The sequence below is a fragment of the Spea bombifrons genome, chromosome 2 (genome assembly GCF_027358695.1).
Source record: "Spea bombifrons isolate aSpeBom1 chromosome 2, aSpeBom1.2.pri, whole genome shotgun sequence".
In the NCBI taxonomy this organism is placed as follows: Eukaryota; Metazoa; Chordata; class Amphibia; order Anura; family Pelobatidae; genus Spea; species Spea bombifrons.
Genome location: NC_071088.1, coordinates 120,666,577 through 120,686,816, shown reverse-complemented (window position 1 = coordinate 120,686,816; position 20,240 = coordinate 120,666,577). Strand labels below are relative to the sequence as shown.

Here is a 20,240-nt window from a genome sequence, read left to right as displayed (position 1 = left end):
CAACGCCTTTCACGTTATTAGCAATTACATTAGCAATTTTTTTTCTCTCTCTATATATATACATACATATATACCGGTATATAATATTGTTATTGAATTTGTTTTGTCCAATTTTTGGTGTGTTATTTGCTTTTAATAAAACTGTTTTTTTAAAAAAAAAAAATTTTTAAAGGTGGGTGGGTCATTTTCGGTTTTGGATTCAGCCAAGTGAATGCTGAATTTTCGGTTTCGGTCCAGAATTTTCGTTTTGGTGCATCCCTATTAAGCAAGACACTGAAGTGGTAGGCCTACACCACATCAATGTTTGCCTTAGTATATAATGATAACAGTTATGCTGTACCACCGTTAATGTGTGCCTCAGTATATAGTGATAGGTGTTATGCTGTACCACCGTCGGCGCGTACCTCAGTAGATAATGACAGCAGTTATCCTGTGCCACCATCAGTAGCATCGCTACAGGGGGCAAGTGGGGGCAATTGCCCCCCCACCTAAGTTATCCCTGTTGCCAGATCTCCGCCAAACTTGCTCCACCCACCTCACTGAATGGGGCTGGCATCTCCCACGAAGGTCATTGAGCCGTGCTGGCCAGCTGACTCAATTCTATTTCGGATCGATGGGGACGGCTTCTTATAATGCCACCCCCATCAATTCGAAATTGAATTGAGTCAGCCGGCGCCACCCACAAATGTAATTGAGTGGCGCTGGCTGACTTAATTCAATTTCAAATTTCAATGACCTTTGTGGGCGGTGCCAGCCCCGTTCAGTGAGGTGGGTGGAGCAAGTTTGGCAGCGGGAACCCAGCAGAGTGCACTGTTAGGGCGCGTGTCTTCAGTCAGGTAAGTTGACAAACTAGGGGCATGGTTGGCAGTGAGAGGCTGGGATAAAGATGCCTATGGGAAACTGGTGAGAAATTATGTCCCCAGTTTCCTATAGGCATCTTTGTCACTAAATAGCTTCCCATAGTCCCATGTTTAGTAACAAAGATGCCTATGGGACCTCAGTTTTTTCCGCGGCACCCACTCAAAAATATCAATATCAAAAATAGAGATTTTTTTATAACATTTGTAACAAATTAAGCCTCTTTTTCCTAATTAAGCCTCTATGGTTTGAGATACTATGGGGCATGTATAATGGTGCCAAAGGTAATAGAATTTAAAAAAATACATTAGAAGTCTCCAAAGAAGTGGAGGTCAGTCTCCGCCCCCTCCTGGGTTGCCCTGATTTAACGTTTTTGGGCCTATCTACTCCTTGGCTGGATCCTTTCTGTGCCATTTCTATAACTGGCAGACTGTACACACTGGGCTGATTTATTCCTGAGGCATAAGCCAGCATTCCCCTGCCTGAAAGCTTATGTGACTTTCTCTTGGATGGTATAGAAGTTCTCTGACAACCACTGAAGGGAAATAAGCTCATGTTTATTTGCTATAAAATATAAAACGGATGATTTGTTAATAAATACATGTAATCCAGCCTTTTCTATCCGGTGACCGGGAGGAGGGGTATTTACACGGCTGGCGGGCAGCGGGGTGGGGGGTCGGGTTTGGGGCTGGTTTTTGTATGGGAACATCCTGAGCACAGCCACTGAGCGCGGGCAGGAGGAGGGCTTTCTGTGTGACACCACTCCGCGCCTCACTCGGCGCCTCCGGCATTCTCTCCTCACAGAGCTGCAGACATGGCTGGGGGTCCCGCGCTTTCGGAGGCGGCGGCTGCAGAGCCTGCCCTGGTCAGCTCCGTCACTGTGTACTCCCTAGCGGCCTGCGCTGCCCAGCTGGCCGTGGGCTATGTGCTGGCGCAGCGTCTGGGCACGAAGTGCTCCGGCGTTGACAGGTGGGCGCTGGTCTGGCTCTTCTATGACGCGATTGTGCATTTCACCCTGGTGAGTAGCCCACGTCATAGGGGTTATGGGACAGGAGATCTGACTACCCTATATATATATATATATATATATATATATATATATATATATATATATATATATATATATATATATATATAATCAAGGCTACTACACATGAATGCCTGGACAAATGAATGAATAAAGTGCTGAAAGATGATCCATCTGCATATGTATGTAATCTTTCTGGATAGCCTTGATGTGCATTCTTTGTATATTCTCTTATATGACATTGTACAGCACTGCGGAATATGATGCTGCTATATAAATCAATATGTAATAATAATAATACTCTTTGGGCGGTATGACGTGATTATTATCTTTATGTTCCAAATGCCTCCGCAGTAACCACACATCTGCTTATCTGACATTGAACCCTGTCCTGCTTCAGGCTGACCGCGGGGAAAGCGGTTTAAAGCAGTTTTTAATATATATATATATATATATATATATATATATATATATAATTTATTTTAATTAGTACATAGAACTGTGAAGGTATTTGGAATGCTATTAAAGGTGCTGTTCCATCTGGTGACCGTTGCAGCACTATTAAATTCCCAGGCTCTTTCCATATTGTGCAACAGCTTTTAGTTTTATGCAAGTTTAAACCATCGGCGGAAAGAATAAAATGTAAGACCCCGCTAAGTTTTATTTGCACAACATATTTGCAATTCATTTTTTATATCTTGGAAAACAGCACCTTTTACACCAAACATCTTTTGCCAAAATTTGGCCTTGGTTAAGGAAGCCTGGATGCTGTCACAGGAATGACATCACTAATGACATCACCTAATATAGAACACCGAACTTAGCCTTGCTGCATGCTCAGAATATATGCATATGCCGTAAATATCTGTCCACACAATGGCTCACAGCGGGCCGAGAACCAGCTCAGATATCAGCCAGGAGGTCAGATGTAAGGCAGCATTTATTTACTAACATGTCATTCCTGTAAGATTCCTTCACAGATTCTAGAGCCAAAAAGCATGGCTACCCTTTTAGCAAACACTATGTATTAGACCAGTTTGATCTCTCCATCATCGTGTAAAAAGAAATATGCCTGCAGAGACTGGCACGGGATGTCCCTGAATATTATTGTTAAAAGAACGTTGCTCCTCAGATGACTCGATAATCTTTTTTTCCGTTTGTTGTTACGGGAAAACACCGCCTCATTGTTAATCCATTATGTAATAAGTGGCCATATATTGAGGGAATACGTTTTTGTTTTTCAGGAAGGTCCTTTTGTCTACCTGTCTTTAGTAGGAACAGTGGCGACATCTGACAGTACTTTGGCTTCGTTGTGTAAGTATAGAACTGTCTTCGTTTATAAGGAAGTTATCACAAGTTCTGTCCACCTTGTTTATCAATGACAAGCATGGGGAGTTATTACCGCTCGCTATTTAATTATAAATGTTGAGTGGACCTCTAGACCTCCCAATCCTGTCATAGAATGGTCCATCCTGTTTATGAACGAGAAACCCTTGTAGATCTGTGAACTGATGCTCCGAGATATTGTGGTGTCAGAGTGGATATAGGTTGCTGGCTTTCCTTTGACAGCTTTTGTTATTCAATAAAAACTCTGCAATCTCCAACTGGGTCTGTTCACTGAAGCAATGGCTTCTCTATGCGTTATTAGGGACATCCCCAGTGAGCATCTGTTGCAGGACAATCTTGGTGGGCCTGTGTATTGTGTAGTTGAACCGGTCATGTTTCTTCAAAACCTCCTCCCAGATTAAGTTATACATTACACATACATTATACAGGGCTCAGCTCTTCTTGCCGGAGGAACTTACCCTCTTGACCCTTCATAATGAATAGTAAAGCGAGTGAGTTGAATGCACTTTTCTCCTGAAAGCTCTCTTGCCAGCTCTCCCTTTAGTGAATATCCAAATGTAGTTAACACACTGCCCACTGTGTTCCTTTACATAAACTGTGTTATTCACGAAACCATGAGTCTCATTGAGTGTCTCATTGACAGAGTAAACACACATCTGCTTATCTGGCATTGAACCCTGCCCTGCTAAGCACTTGTTCATGGCTGTTAGGACATATTTATACATTATGTACATTTCTGTAAACCCTGAAGCCTAGAGCCTTTTACTGTATGATTGTTCAACCCTGATACCTCTCTTACATGTTTAGACAAATTATGCAGTTTTCTTTCAAGTAGGGTTCTTTGGAAGGCGTGTTAATAAGTACAATGCAATATTTATTAGTGTTAATATGTAAAAACCTAGCCTCATAAAAAAAAAACAAAAAAAAAAAAAAAACCAAAAACATTTACTTAGGATTTCATCCACTATATAGGTGCCGCTGCTGAAAATCCCCAATTAATCATCCCTGCCCCCAGGATTTAGATTCCCCTTAGTTTGCCCCCTTTACCTCTAACTGCACTTTAAGTTAACCTAATTAAATTAACTCTCAGTCCTCAGCATTAAATTAACCCTAAACACCCCATTAACCATAACTGCCCCTAAATTAACCCTAAACACTCCATTTACCTTAACTTCCCCTAAATTAACCCCCACCTCCCCTAACTTTCAGCAGCCTAAATATTAATTTTTATACTTACCATTATAGATGAGTTGCTGAGCAGTGTGGATGGACTAAGGAAATGGGCGGGACTAAGGAAATGGGCGGGGTAAATCGTCGGTGTGACCGCAGGGAGGGACTGGGGAGCAGAAAGGGGCAGGACCCATCATCAGTGTGACCGCAGGGAGGGACTGGAGAGCAGAAAGGGGTGGGGCCCATCATCAGTGTGACCGCAGGGAGGGACTGGAGAGCAGAAAGGGGCGGGGCCCATCATCAGTGTGACCGCAAGGAGGGACTGGGAAGCAGAAAGGGGCATGGCCAATCATCAGTCTGACTGCAGGGAGGGACTGGGAAGCAGAAAGGGGTGGGGACAATCGTCCGAGTGACTGCAGGGAGGGACTGGTAAGTAGTAACTGCTGTAAGTGACACTGAATGAACCGGATTATAAAACAAGGGGTATTTTTCAGAGCATATTATAACCGATAAAATCGATTCAACTAATCTATAATGAACTTCCTTGGCAACGATTTTCATTATCGATTAGTTGTTCCAGCCCTAGTTGGCACAGACAGGCTGTTTCAGGGGCAGCGGCGGCACAGGAAGGCTGCTTCAGGGGCAGCGATGGCACAGGCAAACGGTTTTGTGGCAGAGGCCTACCACATCAATGTCTGGCTTAGTGTCTGATAATAGGGGTAATGCTGCACTACCGTCAATGTCTAGGTCAGTGTATAGTGGTGGGAATTACGTTGTACCATATCTGTTATATCTGAAAATGTTATATGTTTAAACTTATTTAATTTTTTTATGAGCTAATTTATTAATGTTTTCCAGATTTCTATTTTTTTCCTGTGTTCTAGGGGCCCCATGGTGAATCACATGGTTGCCAGCAATGTAATTCACCCCAAAGCCCCTAAATAAACAGTAGTGATTCCATAGGGGAGGAGGCGAGCAGAGAGGCCGCCTCCGCTGGGCCAGTCTTCAGGGGAGTGCGGAGGCAGCTGCAAGATTGTGATCACCCCAACCAGCCCTGCTCATCGGGCACCCCTGTGGGCAGTGCACACCCAGTAACCATGAGTGCTGGTCTGAGTAGGTGGTGTCCAATGAGCAGGGGTGGTTGGAGAGATCACAATCCCATCTAATTGGCCCAATGTTAGGGACCGCGAGGTCTGGCACTTCAGACCTCAGCATCCATGCTCCCTAATCACTATGTGTCGGTAACTTATGCTGGACGACAGGATATAACGTCGTACTCGCATGCTCTGCTACAATAGCCAATGCATAGTGATTAGGGAGCACTAAAGCGGAGGCCTGGAATGACAGACCTCACACTCATATGACAGGATGGAGGATGAAAAAGGTGAGAAGATGGTGAGAAAGGGGTGTAATATATACACACACATATGTATATAAGTGTGTGTGTGTGTGTTTGTAAGTTTGTGTGTGTGTATAGGCAGGTCTGTAAGGGCACTGTAAGTATTTGTGTGTCTGTAAGCTGGTGTGTGTATGTGCATATGTGTGTGTGTGTAAAGGCAAGGGCAGTGTACATGTATATGTGTGTTTATGGGTAGGTGTCTGTAAAGGCGGTGTGTGTAAGGGCATTGTATGTGTATATGCGTGTTATGCGTGTTAATGAGCAGGTGTGTTTGTAAAGGCAGCGTGCATGGGCAGGTGTGTGTGAGGGCAGTGTATGTGTATTTATGGGCAGGTTTGTGTAAAGGCAGCGTATGTGTATATGTGTTAATGGGCAGGTGTGGGTAAAGGCAGCATGTATGGGCAGTGTAAATAAAATAACATCTGTAAAAAAGAAGCTGGGGCAAAATTTTCAATTTTTGCCTCGGTTGCAAAAGGAGCTAGCTACGGCTCTGGCCAATTTATGTTATATACTACTTGTCATGTCCTGCTTACCCGTTGCACAGTGCTGTGGGATCTGATGGTGCTATATAAAACAATAAATAATAATTTCCATTAGGTTTGACACCATACTGATGTTTCTTTATACCATATGGAAGTGGCAGTGCTCATTTATGTTGGTGATTGCACAGTGAGGTCGCTGCCTCCAGGACAAAGCAGAGCATAACGAGAATGTTTCATAACTGTACTATGGAAAAGCCTACAGAAAACAAAACGGGCCCATCTATAAGGCCGTGATAGGCACTGCCCAGGCCACCAAGCAAAAGCAGTACATTTTGGAGACTTTATACCAAATACAAGGGGATACAGGGCTCCAATAACTTTGTGTAGAGCATCAACAGTCAAGGAACTGGTATTGAGAAGTAAAAAATACAATTATGACCCAACTTCCATTTATCGTAATTTGTATTTATTTTTCTTGCTTCCTAGGGAAAGAATATGGAAAAGCAGATGCTCGGTGGCTCCACTCAGACCCAACAATTGTGTCCCTTGAAATCCTTACTGTTGTCTTGGATGGTCTTTTAGCTGTAGTCCTAATTTATGCCATCATTAAAGATAAATACTACAGGTGAGGATAATTTATCAGCTGAATGGCCAAAAAAGAGCTGTTCCACGTTTTAAGGGAAATATTCACCGTGATGGAGTCTTTAGCATATATAAAGGGCTTGTGTAATGTGAACATTGCCTTTATCATTCAAAACCATAAGTCCCATATATAAAGGTTATGGGAAAAGACTATTTCAGCACTTCCCATAATGTGTCACTTGGGTGTACGGTGTGTGTTTTTATATCTAACAGACTGAGATCGTAATGTCTACTGATTTGGCTGTTTCAGTTAGATATTCTAAACACATTCTATGATATAGGAGAAGGAGTTTTAGATGCATAGCTACAATCTCTGCTGCCTCGCACAATAATAATTATTGATAATTATCTAGTATTTGGAAGTGTAACAGATTCTGGGACGGAGAATACATTATATAACCATTATATTTTCCCCCCCTTCTTTTTCAGGCACTTTGTACAAATAACATTGTGTGTATGTGAATTATATGGAGGATGGATGACATTCTGTCCAGACTGGCTAATTGGTAGCCCCAACCTAAATACTGCCAATTGGCTTTATATGTGGGTGTACCTGGTGTTCTTTAATGGCATATGGGTCATTATCCCCGCTCTCTTACTGTGGCAGTCCTGGCTTGAGCTTGAAAAAATGCATCTTGGCAAGAGAAACCCCGGAAAGAAGATAAGATGAACAAATGAAAGCCACTTACATGCGTGCGGAGAGTGACATCAAATAAAAGTTCTTTCAGCCACATTGCAGCCAGATGCACTCCCCGTCTGCATCAGAAAATGGCTATTTTTATAATAATGGAGAATGCATTTTAGAGCTGTTTATTGGGGAAAGTACATTTTAATAATCACAATCTGTTTTGATGTGTATGTCATTAGGGGATGTTTAATGTGCAAAATCATGGTTTCAGCTACCTCCCCCTTCTGGGAAATATTTGCCAATTAGCGTAGTTGATATAATTTATATTTTTATAAAGTGTTTACAATTTGCTGGTGACGAGTCTGTTATTAATTGCCTAAATATTTTTCTTGTGTGTGCACATTACCGGGGAATGTGTATAGATATTCGTTTTGAAATCCATGTGATCGTTGCTCCTGAAAGCAAATGACTTCCCATGAAGAACTCATAAATCCCCGGACCCAGCTCAAAAGTTTTTAAACATTCTCTGCCTTCCCGATAGCTGTTTAGGCCTTGCTCTCATTTTTGATTCAGGATAGCTTTATGCTATTTGTGTTTAAATCCTCTCGCTGTATTGGCCTCTACCACTTCTGCTGGAAGGCTGTTCCACTTATCCATCAGACTCAAAATCTACCTAACTATTCTATTGCATTTCTTTTTATTTTTTTTAGTAACTAAAACCACAATGGATGGTGGATAATAAATATTAATGGGTAAATTAAATGCCAATGTAATAGCCCAATTCAGCAATTCACATCCTGGATTGTTTTGCCATTTGGTAATTGTGGCTGGTAGTTTGTTGCAAAAAAAATATATTTAATGTGCTAGAAGTAAGGTAGGGCGACATCAGATATTATTGTCTGTATCCACAACAAATCGTATCTTCTGGGGACCATCCGCATGTCAGTAGAAATGCTGCAGGTTATTTCGAACCCCAGTTTAAGGGGAACCACCACCAAGTTTGCATCTATAACGAGTATCGGTTTCAAAATGTTGTGTGCCTTTTGTTTTGTTTTTTTCTCTTTATGGTTACACAATGTTACACATAGTTACACAATGTTTGCAAGCAGCTCTGTTATCTTGGCCCAAATTATGACACAAACACCTTGGCTCCTTATCATACACCTGGTGGTAGACAGTAGAATGGCTCAGTCTTTGTCACCGAAGCTCTGACACTGACTAATGAAAGTCTGTGGAGTAACAGACTTCATTGTCATTGGCATGTACAATCTTCTAAATGTGCTTAGCAAAGAAAGTCTCTTAAAATATCACACCTATATGATGTGATATTTTGGTGACTTTTTACTGAAGCCCCAGGATGAGTTTTTTTGGAGAAAGAGAAGAAAAACATTGTCAGCGTTAACATGCGCCATCATAGACACTGATTACCCATAACATTATGACCACTGACAGTAACACTGATAATCGTGTTATCATGACACCTGTCAGTGGGTGGGATATATTAGGCAGCAAGTGAACATTTCATCCTCGAAGTTGATGTGTTAGGAGCAGGAAAAATGGGGAAGAGTAAGGATCTGAGTGACTTTGACAAGGGCCATATTGTGATGGCTAGATGACTCGGTCAGAGCATCTCCAAAACTGCAGCTCAAAAGTGGTCCAAGGAAGGAAAAGCGGTGAATCAGCAACATCCTGGGCGGCCAAGGCTCATTGATGCACATGGTGGGTGAAGGCTGGTTCGGGTGGTCAAATCCAGCTACTGTAGCTCAAATTGCTAAAAAAGTTAATGCTGGTTCTGATAGAAAGCTGTCAGAACACACAGTGCCTCGCAGTTTATGGCCATGCTGACCCCCTTTGTCTGCCTAAAGTGCCTACAATGGGCATGTGAGCATAAGAACTGGACCACGGAGGAATGGTAGAAGGTGGCCTGGTCTGATGAATCATGTTGGCCTGGTGTGTGGGTTGCTTACCTGGAGAACACAAGGCACCAGGATGCATCCATGGAGGCCCCACCTTGCAACTTACAGGACTTAAAGGACCTGCTGATGGGTGTATACAATTCCCAGTTGGTGCTTTTGCTTCCAGTATGTTATGGCTGATATTCTATTTGGTGATCAGACTCCCTGTGACACCAATTACTCCAACACACTAATTACTCGATGGTCCAGTTAGAAGGGAGATCATTGTTTCCCCCCACATAACATTACCAATATGGAGGGCTATGCCGAGTCAGCACATTCCTCCATAGTTTCCTTCTGCCCCTAGCTTCCTTTAAAAGTGGAGCATTAAGATGTGATGTCATATCCCGACAGCAGAAGGGGCAGCAGACAGCCGGTGTTGGTATCTCTCAATGCAGTTTAAATGATGCCAAGTCAAGATCTCCATCAGGACAGCTATGAGAGCAATCTGGTTAGCATATTTGGCAAGTCCCTACACAAGTCACTACACTACACAAGTCACAACACTACAATCTTTATGATGGACTGTTAGGGGTTTAATATTTCAAGCTTCTCAGGGGCAGCTTCTTTAGAAAGTTCCCGTCTGTATACAGCATTTTATTCCTTTTAAGTAATCTAAGTAGTGGATGTGAGTGATAGAATCCAAACAGATGAGCCAAGTTACCAGCAGTAGGGGTCTGTAGGGGTCTGTAGCAGTAATCAGGTATCCGTGGTTGCAGGTACTACAACTGACAAGGAACAGAGGGACGGGTGGGTTAGAGCTCGGGACAAGATGATGGGTTGCAGGGAGCCTGGGGTGAGGTAGAGGGAGGCAAAGCACCATCTAACTACTGGATTTTACGAGATAAGATTACGACCTATTGAAACAATAGCAGGATCACCTGACTGATCCTTCTTGCTAGGGGAAGTAAGACCTGATTGTGTTTTGTTATTTACCTCTCTTATAACTAATTCAAACACTATGAAATATATCACATCGGATGTTATTATTATTATAAGGTACAGTTGCTGACATTTGTAAATGTTTTATTTTTTTCCCCCATTACTGCCATATTCCAATAACGGGTTACATTTCAATCATTACCGTAACACAGTTATTGTTACATACATCCAAGCACCGCCGGTTTCTCAACAAGATTTTTAATGCAGGACTTATCACAAGTTGACCACTTCCTGCATATTTCTTCATCCGGAATAAGCTGTACCATTAGATCCAGCCTAGGATATAGTTGTAATAAATTTGGGGGAACATCACCTTACGTTGCTATATCTCTAGCTAAAACAAAGTTTTAAGCATAAAAAAAAATCAACGTTTATTGTGCACATTTATCTATTTAGAACCTGTGACCTTCCAGCCATGTGGACTACAACTCCCATCATGCCAAGCGAACAGGTTGTAAGCTTTTTACACGTACATCTTTGAGATTCTGGCACTTCAGACGCGCCTTTGTTGAGTAGCTTGTAAAGGTAAACTATTTTTTTTTACTAAATAAATATCTGGGTCTAAAATTATTTTGTCCTTAGTCTCCAGGTAACGCATACATCTCTAACATGACAAACATCTTATCATCGCCGTGTAAATGACCTGTACATAATATCAAGTATGTAGCAACTACTACACCAACCAGATGCACTTATCTCCATTTTAACATACATATAGACTATAAGACATTCAGTGAAAACATTAACCTCTAGATTGTAAGCTTGTTTGAGCGGGGCCCTTCTTTACATTATTTTCAAATTGTTATGCACTGTTTGTTATGTCCTGTTTAGTCATTATACAGCACTGTGGAATATGATGGCGCTATATAAATAACTGTATGTGCTTTTACATGAGATTATAATAAATAGAATAAAAGCTGAATATGAAGAAATTCAAGTCCCGCACTTTCGAAAGTTGCTCAGTTCGGAATCTTATTCTTTATATAAAGTGCCAGTGAATCTGAAGGAAAGGTTTAATCTTTTAACGCGTTTCACCCTCCACTAGAGTGAAACGCGTTAAAAGATTACACCTTTCCTTCAGATTCACAGGCACTTTATATAAATAATTACATTTATAATTGCTACATCAGCCTGTGATCATAAACACCTGTTTATAAGCATTTTAAGTCTATATTTCTGCTTCTTAATGCATACCTTGGCAGTCTGGAAATTTCTTCACGATGCCGTGCCTTAGCCTCATTATCTGTAAGTACAAAGGTCAGTATGTTGTCTTGTTATCATCATGTTAAAGGGACACTCCAGTCATCATATGCACTTTAATGCATCTGATAGCTTCATGTGGTCCCTTTAATTTTTTTGCAAGTAGATGGGGGATTCCGCTTAAAAAAAATTACTGCAGTTTTTCTGAAGTAATACTGCAGTTTTTTGGACATGAAAAAACTGCAATACTGCACTTTTACTGCAGTATTACTGCACATTTACTGCAGTTTTACTGCATTTGTACTTCACTGTACTGCAGTATTACTGCACATTTACCGCACTTTTTTTTTTATATTGCAAACCTACAGTTGTACAAAAATAACTGCAGTAAAACTGCAGTACAGTGAAGTACAAATGCAGTAAAACTGCAGTATTACTTCAGAAAAACTGCAGTAATTTTTTCGTAAGGGTCTGCACAATTCCCCCATATGCCTCTTTCCTGGCCCACCCAGCTAAATGCTGCGCAGGAGGAACATTCTAATTCACCGACAGTCCGCTCCGGTGCAGGCTCGGAGAACACCGCCGTTGGGTGATTTCAATTGGAATACTTTCCTGCCACTGATTGACAGCTTCAAGTGGCCAATCAGTGGCAAGAATCATCCCGCAGAGGAAGAGTGCAGGAGAAAGACTACTTCAGGTAAGTGCTCTTTTTTTGTAAAAAATCATTATGTTATCAAATATATGAACAATTCCATTTCAATAACTAGAGCAAAACCGATGATTTAAAGTATACAAATCACAAAATCTTATTCATTACATGATTTGTATATCCAAAATTTATTATAAAACATCAAATCTATAAAACAGTATAAATTACTTCATTTCAATGACAAAAAAATCTAATTATTTCAAGCGAAAGGAACTATTATCATAAGATCGCTCAATAGAGTTTACATATAGATTTTGGATCCTATATGAACCCAGTGTAATTTGGGATCTACATGGCCTACATGACCCTTATATATCACACACCTCTGATATGACTGCACTGCAAGCTTGTAAGAAGAGGCATAGAGAGTAGAGGCATTTGGGGAGGAAATACAGTATATCATAAATGCCATGCCCCATGCTGAACCCGCAGTTTACACTAACACTCTATGCTTCCATTACCCCGGGACAGAGATGGATGCACTTAAACTGTGTATATCTGATGTAACGCATCATTGTCAGGTTACACAACAGTAAAATTTCCTCCTGACGTGTAAGGTCTGATATTAAATAGTTATTACACACGTACACAATTACATAAACTAGAACTGCAGCTGCAATGCTAATCCACCCAACTGTCAGACATGTGACCGTGAAATAATGTGTTCCATGTGATTCTGCAACACCTAATAAAAAGTTATTATTAGCTTCTGAACATAACCTGCCACATTCAGGTGCTTTATTTAGGGACAATTAAAACCATTCTCAGCCCTGGAAATAAAAAGTATATTATACATTTTTGAAGGCTAAATAAATTTATTTATATATTTATTCATTTTTATTATTATTTTGGCAATATTGTTATTTAATAATCTTTTATTTTGTTATTAGTTTACCAGTATTCCAACCAATGGACTATCCCTGCTGATCGGATCCTTCCATTGGAAGGAACATTTTTTGGGATCTTTGCATAAACACTTTTATACAGAACCCTGTGTTTCCACATTTCCTATTCTGTGAAATTTACCAATAAATTATTGAATAGGGCACGGCAAATGAGAATGTAAAGGGTCTGACAAAACTGATAGACAAGCCGATTAGGTAAAGAGGTCCTGCTTGCACTTTAGAAGGGACGGAGGATAGAAAAACATGACGTATGGGGATTGAGGGACTGTCTGCGCCATAGGTGACAGTGAGAGTTGTATTGGTGGCAGATAATGTTGTAGCTGAAATGAACTGAAAAAGTGGGTTTTGAGCTTTTTCTTGAACTTTGAGCTAGAGTGAAAGCAGGCGGTTATGTGGAAGTGAGTTATAGTGTTATAACCTCAAATAATCTACTGTTGTGTAAGAAGTCACTTGTGTAAGACCATGTCTGCCTACCCAGACATTTCCCCCACTTCCTCTTGTTGACCTCTAATGAGATTTTCTGATCTGACATTATGCGTCTCTCTTGTGTTCCTGAGCACCGTGTGTGGACAAGGTCTAGGGGTTGCCATTAAATGATACCCAATGGGCGTACGATGATGAGTAGATGAGTCCTTGTTTAACTCTACTATCTGGGGTGGGATATACCGGATATGTGGGGGCAGTTGTTCTCCCACACACGCTAACCTCTTTTAAGTTCCACTTATGTGAAAACTACCATTACCACAAGGGCATTGCTTTGATAGAAACCCCTTACTTAGCTTTGTTTAAAATGTGATCTGGGATTATCTAGACCAGCAAAAGAAAAAAAAATGAAACCATAAGGAAAATCAAGAGAAAAAGGAAAATCACCAAGAGATTTATTTTGTTTAATATGAGCCTGCCTGCTTAGCTAAGCTGTAGTTCTAGGACTAAATATTAAAAGGGGAAGTATCATTAAATATGTGAAGGAATGCAAGAACATGTATATCATTTCCTGCCTTCATTACTGACAGTACACATTTATATTTTGCTCATACAGTTGTTTACTCTGCAAATGTTTAAGATCCATATGAGTCAAAATATGATATGATACCCGACAATTTAAACAAAATGAAATTCTGTTTTAGCTCAGTTCACCCAATTCATAACTTAAATACAGCAATTTTTAGTGATATGAATATCAATAGGGTAGTAGAAAAAGCATTTGGGGAATTTCAGAACCCCAATTGAAATCCCTATACATTTGGGGATATAGGATTTCTCGTGATGCCACCAGGGCTGGGATAATAAGGCCACTTTAAGGCCAGTGGACACCTAACGACATAAATGCTCATATAGCATACGGCCAGGCATATCCAGCCAGCGGCAGCAGGCACCTTGGGTGAGTATGGGGCTCTATGGTCCAGTGGCCCATCGAGCATTTGCCTGGTGTGCCAGATATCCAGTCTGGACATGGATGCCACTGTTTGTGTTCGGGTATTCATTAGCAATAAAACAGTAATTTGTGACCTAAAGGTAACAGAACCCAATCTGTTATGAACTGGAAACAAATGTATATGAAATTCTTCCAATATACTGTTTGGGGTCATTTTTCTACTCCATCAACGTACGTCTCTCACGAGGCAAAGAGGCAATCATCTGAAACAAACATACAGAGCAGATCTGTCATATTTCTGAAATCTTGTATTTTACAATTTAGCACACTAAAGAAACCCGCATACTGGTGTTTATAAACCCCTTTAGTCTTCCCCTTCCCCTTATTTCTCCGCTTTTGCTACTGTACAAAATACATTTTAAACCAAGTATATCCAAAACAATGGCACTGATTGAGGATCAAAAAGGACAAACCAAAGGGAGCTTTTAATAACTACATTTATGGTAAATGGCATGGAGGTGACAGTTCCCTTAAAATACGGCAGCGGAATTAGATTAGCTGAGAACATTGTATAATAAAACATGATATAAGATAAATAATGTATATAATACATAATAATATGAATAAAATAATAAAACAAACTATGACTCTGGAATGACTGTGTGACACGTGCTCCATCTCAGCGTGATTAGTAGAGAAATTCAGCACTCTGTGACTAATGTGACCAAAGCTTACACATGTAATTATACTCACTCATACTTTCAGCATTACTAATCAACAAAGTAGCATTTAGAACAAGCTGTGACTACAGGTCCCATTGAAATAAATACATAACTTACAGATGAATGCAATTTAAAGTATGTGGCTAATTAAAGAATCTGGTCTGGGTAACAATCCAAAATGCTAAGTATTAAAATCAGCTTAACAAAAAAAGTTTCTCCAACATTGTAATGGGTTCCGCAGCCTTATTTGCCCTATTTTTATCTCAAAGAGAGCTTTACCCTTGAAGCTCGAGGTACTTGTCGAGGTAGGACCACAGTGGAAACCAGGTCCCCAATGTTCTGCTCTCCTAATAGAGGAATATACAGGCCCTACCATCCCTCCCTGATTCGGAGGGCCTGATCCTCTCATACCCCAGAAGAGGTAGCCCACAGTAACAAAAGGGGGAAATATTGTAAAGGGAAGGACTAAAATAAAGTGGTTTTCCAAAAAGTACCGTATGTATTGCTTAATCTATAAACACCAGTACGTGGGTTTCTTTAGTGTGCTGAATTGTAACATAAGATTTCAGAAATATGAGAGATCTGCTCTGTATGTTTGTATCATAACAGATTAGTCAAAAAGTCAAAAGGTACAACTCACCCCTCACCACCGCCATCAAAAGTACAGTCTTCATGGACCCGGATTCACTGTGGAATTTTTTAGCGGTAAAAACAAAAAAAAAACATTGTTCCAGATAAAGTTACACAAGCACTAAACAAAACCCTAAAAAGTGTGCAGAGTGAATCGTGGAAGAGTCCCGTATCCGGCCCATGCCCATGGCTAGAATTACTCCCACACCCACCAGCCGTAGGCTAGGACATTTTAGTGAGAGGATGAAATAAAAGAGTGCAGGTGGAAGAGTGTGTCCTGTTTCTGGTATATTAGATGAACATATTACATGATGTTTTAAGTATTAATATATTTACAACAACAAAAACACTGCACTAGGGCGAGGGTCACAAAGATCCCATACTTCTGCCCAAATGTTCTACCTAGTCTTTCAACATATTCTAGGGGCTTTGAAAAGTATAGAGATGTCATACATTTAGCATGTAACATGACTTCTAATAAAATCACATGGAAACATGCTCAATCCAATTATTACAAGTGAACCCATAACACTCGGTGCAGTCATTTTATTTTTAGCTGGATATCTGAAGGGATATTTTGATTTTGTGGAAGAAGCTATATGCATACGTAATATACATATGAAAGTAGATCACTTGAAGACTTCAGTGGTTCATCTCTTGGGGGCACAAGAGGATCTGGCCCTTTTAAAGTAAGGAGCTGAGACATACATCTGTAATCAACATTCACATCTAATCCAGGGGTGGAACATGTGTTGCTCTATACATGTTGTTTAGCTACATTATAACACACACAATTCTTTATGAGCCTTTAACTGCATGCTGTTTAAGAGTGATGGGGGTTGTAGTTCAGGAGCCGCTGTGAGTATTTAGTATAGCATGATCTCTGGTTACTAAGAAATCTGAGTTTGTCTCTATGAGAAAGGTTAATAGGGAAGGGAAACTGTAGTTAACAACAAAAATGATTGACTTGCTCCAACATTTTGTTCTCTTATACAAGACTAACAAGAGAAACGTTGTTATTACTTCCCTTGAGGTTTTACAGTTTTTATATATTTTGGAAGCCGACTTCTACAGGCTTTGTCAATGAAGCATTGCTGTCAATAAGCAACTCTACCCTCCTGTTGTTTAAAATGATTACTGGCAATTATGGCCCTAAAGTACACGAAAGTTCTAGTTCAATAATACATTCATGAAATAACGCTTGATATAATGGAAAGATATATTGAATCATTCTGAGCACTAAAGATGTCTGCACTGGAACACGCGCTGAACTCAAACTCCAACCCAGCTGGAGTAACTGGTTGGCAAGCCCTGCCATAATATATTCAAGTTAAATATTAACTCTTACTGGAAATCCAGTTCAGCCAAGACCAGGCTGACAGTTTCTATAGCCTGCTTTTGATTCAAGTTAGTTTTCAGTTAGGCCTACATGCAGGACCATTTCTACCAGGAGGCAAGAGGGGCAGCTGCCCCAGGCACCACCAATGCCCTTGCCCTTTCAGCCAATTCCGGAAGTGGATGTGGCATCATCATGTGATGGAATCTCTGCCCTAGGTGCCAAGAGCCTTGGATATGGCTCTCTCTTTATGCATAGGCTGAATGCTTTCTGTGTTATGTCAAGTTGGTGTTGAATGTGGAAGGATTTGGTGTACTGGATTTCCCAAAGTGCAGTGGAATGCCTGTATACCCTATGTGCTGTTGTTAGTGGGCTGTTTGGGCCTGCTGATAGATGCCATCCTTCATTTTGGAAAACATCCCTTATGCTAATCAATGTCATGTTCTGAACACAAGTAAACATAACTAAATGCAATTTTAATTACTCATTATTAACTCATTAACAAAAATTATGTATACCACAGTATGACACATAATGTTGACATCATATAGCAGAAGTGTAAACAAACTCACTGGAGTTTAGATCGTCTTTTTTCTGTATCATTTTATAACACATGGCTTATTCAAGTAAAATCCATGTAGATAATTATACGATGAAATGTGTAAAACTCCCAGAGTCTCAAACCTGTAACATCTACCGGCTTGTAAACCATGATTGAATACGGTATTTTGATGGATATTTTACATATATGAAAGAGCCACAAATAAAATTAAACAGCCATTTGGAGTTTTATGCCCTTTTTAGTAGACGTGACACTGCACTCATGGCTTCAGCAAGACCTTCTCCCGTGTATGCGCTACAGCCTTGAATCTCCCAACTTCTGTCTTCATAGCTTCCCAGCTTGAGACCTTGTAACAGTTCATTTGTAGACAAAGCACCAGGCACATCCTGTTTGTTGGCCAGAATTAAGAATGGAACTCCAGACATATTCTCATCCTTCAGGACAGTCTGTAGCTCTGCTCTAGCATCTGGTAGTCTGCTTGTATCTGAACTGTCAACCACAAAGATCAGGGCATCTGTGTCTTCGAGATATTCTTTCCAATTCGATCTAAGTTTGTCTTGGCCACCAACGTCCCAAATGGTTACTGACATATTTTTAGCCATTTCTAAGGATTCCACGTTAAACCCCACAGTAGGAAAAGTCTCCATCGTACGATTCATTTTAAGTTTATATAAAATAGTTGATTTTCCAGAAAGGTCCAGACCCATCATCACAACTCTTGCTTGCTTCTTGTGTGTTGAATTTTGACCTCCCATGATGACGTCTTTAAAAAGAAAAGAGGGACAAAAATGTAGTTAATCCTTTCAAGCAAGTGATTGCTAGCTTGTCTAATGGGGATTTGATTCATAAATAGAACATTACATACACTACATAAACATGTATTTTGGCTAAGTGTTCTAAAAACTAAAATCTTCCTAAATGTTTGTCCTTCTCTTATATCCTGGATAGCCATAGACCTGCCTCATGCATACCTAAATTACCATCTACCACTTCTGCTACTTGACCACCACAAAACACCTGCTGATGTTCAATATATAACGAGTTGTCAACAGTAGCTCTTCAGATGTTAAATTATTGAATGTCCCATAATTTGCAAACATCCTTCTTATATTCTCCAAATTATCTCCAATAGCTAAGTGAAATTTTTGAGAGATGTAGTTAAGCCTCGCACGAAGGGTTGCCTATTGTGTAACACTTTGTAGGATGAAAAAGCCTCTTCTTAACTGTGCAAGTTAGTAACACATGATAAGTTCATCAATCAGCGAGGTATATAAATAGCATGTGATAATTGTAATAACAGGGAATACGGAACTAAAAATACATGTGGGATCATGCTTCGGAACCCGTGTGTCCATTTGTGGTCTGATACCCTGTTACAGTCCAAGTTATTATAGTGCTAGCCATGTAATAACCTTATAGATTTTATAAAAGTCTCCATGGTTTGATAACTGAGGGAGTTGTTTTATATTGAACAAAATGTTTGGCTGATATTATTACTTACATATAAAATATAATTTAATTCACAGATATATTTCGGCTTAAATGTCGGTACCTAAAAATCGGCTGCAAAATTAAACACTAAGAACAGATTTGACCAACAGCACTTCAGCGTTTTGCAAAAGGTTCTGAGTTTCAATGAATATAGCAGAGTTGCAGGTGAGCGGAAAGTTCTACAGAATGTAGATCCAAAGGAGAACGGGCTGTGGTCTGCTTCCCCTGTCATGCCTTTGTAGACACACTAGGAGGATAACTATTTGCTCTACCAGATGGGAACAAGGCCAACGATAACCCAGTAGTTACTTACACCACTTTTTTTTCAGAATTAAAGCACAAGGATGTCTATGTCCATGCTGGTGGTAATCTACTGCTGAATTAATCTTCACAACGCAAGATGAAGATTCTTTTTGAAATTAACTTACACGAAGAATGTCTTATAATATTCCTTATAATTTTACATTTGAAAAGTGTTAAATGAAACAAATACAGTTAAAAAGGCAATGATTGCTTACCTTGATTAATTCCTATACTCCTTTGCCTTGAAAGACCAGTGTTTCTGTGCTCTGTCTTTCATCCTGTCTTTAAGAAGAGTTTCCCAGAAAGCAGAAGTTTGGTGACTACAGGATAAAGTAATGCAGTCCAGCTCAGGAAGTGCTATTTATTCCGTGTCCAATACGATCACCTCCCAGAGTTTACTATTTGCATATTGTGTCAGCTCAATAGATTTTTTAGAACGCATGTGTCAGACTTCTCCAAACAGGTTTTTCAAATGAAATAACAATGACATAGAAAGGTAAACAGTATCTAGGCTATAGTTGAGAACAATATTCCTGTTTGGTTTCTCAGCTACTGTA

The 20,240-nt window shown here is 40.1% G+C and overlaps 2 protein-coding genes across 2 annotated transcripts; one reads left to right on the top strand and one right to left on the bottom strand.

Annotated features, from left to right (window-relative positions):
* The first annotated feature begins 1,626 nt into the window (after positions 1-1,626).
* Positions 1,627-7,910, top strand: EBPL (EBP like). The gene is made up of 4 exons (XM_053456307.1): positions 1,627-1,876; positions 3,130-3,199; positions 6,770-6,908; positions 7,355-7,910. Exons 1-4 carry the CDS (start codon positions 1,673-1,675, stop codon positions 7,593-7,595), a joined length of 654 nt encoding a protein of 217 aa, XP_053312282.1. The 5' UTR covers positions 1,627-1,672; the 3' UTR covers positions 7,596-7,910.
* Positions 7,911-17,782: 9,872 nt separating this feature from the next.
* On the bottom strand, positions 17,783-20,038 carry ARL11 (ADP ribosylation factor like GTPase 11). The gene is made up of 2 exons (XM_053456309.1): positions 19,899-20,038; positions 17,783-18,652 (listed from the first exon to the last, which is right to left on the bottom strand). Exon 2 carries the CDS (start codon positions 18,642-18,644, stop codon positions 18,117-18,119), a length of 528 nt encoding a protein of 175 aa, XP_053312284.1. The 5' UTR covers positions 18,645-18,652; positions 19,899-20,038; the 3' UTR covers positions 17,783-18,116.
* Positions 20,039-20,240: the final 202 nt, after the last annotated feature.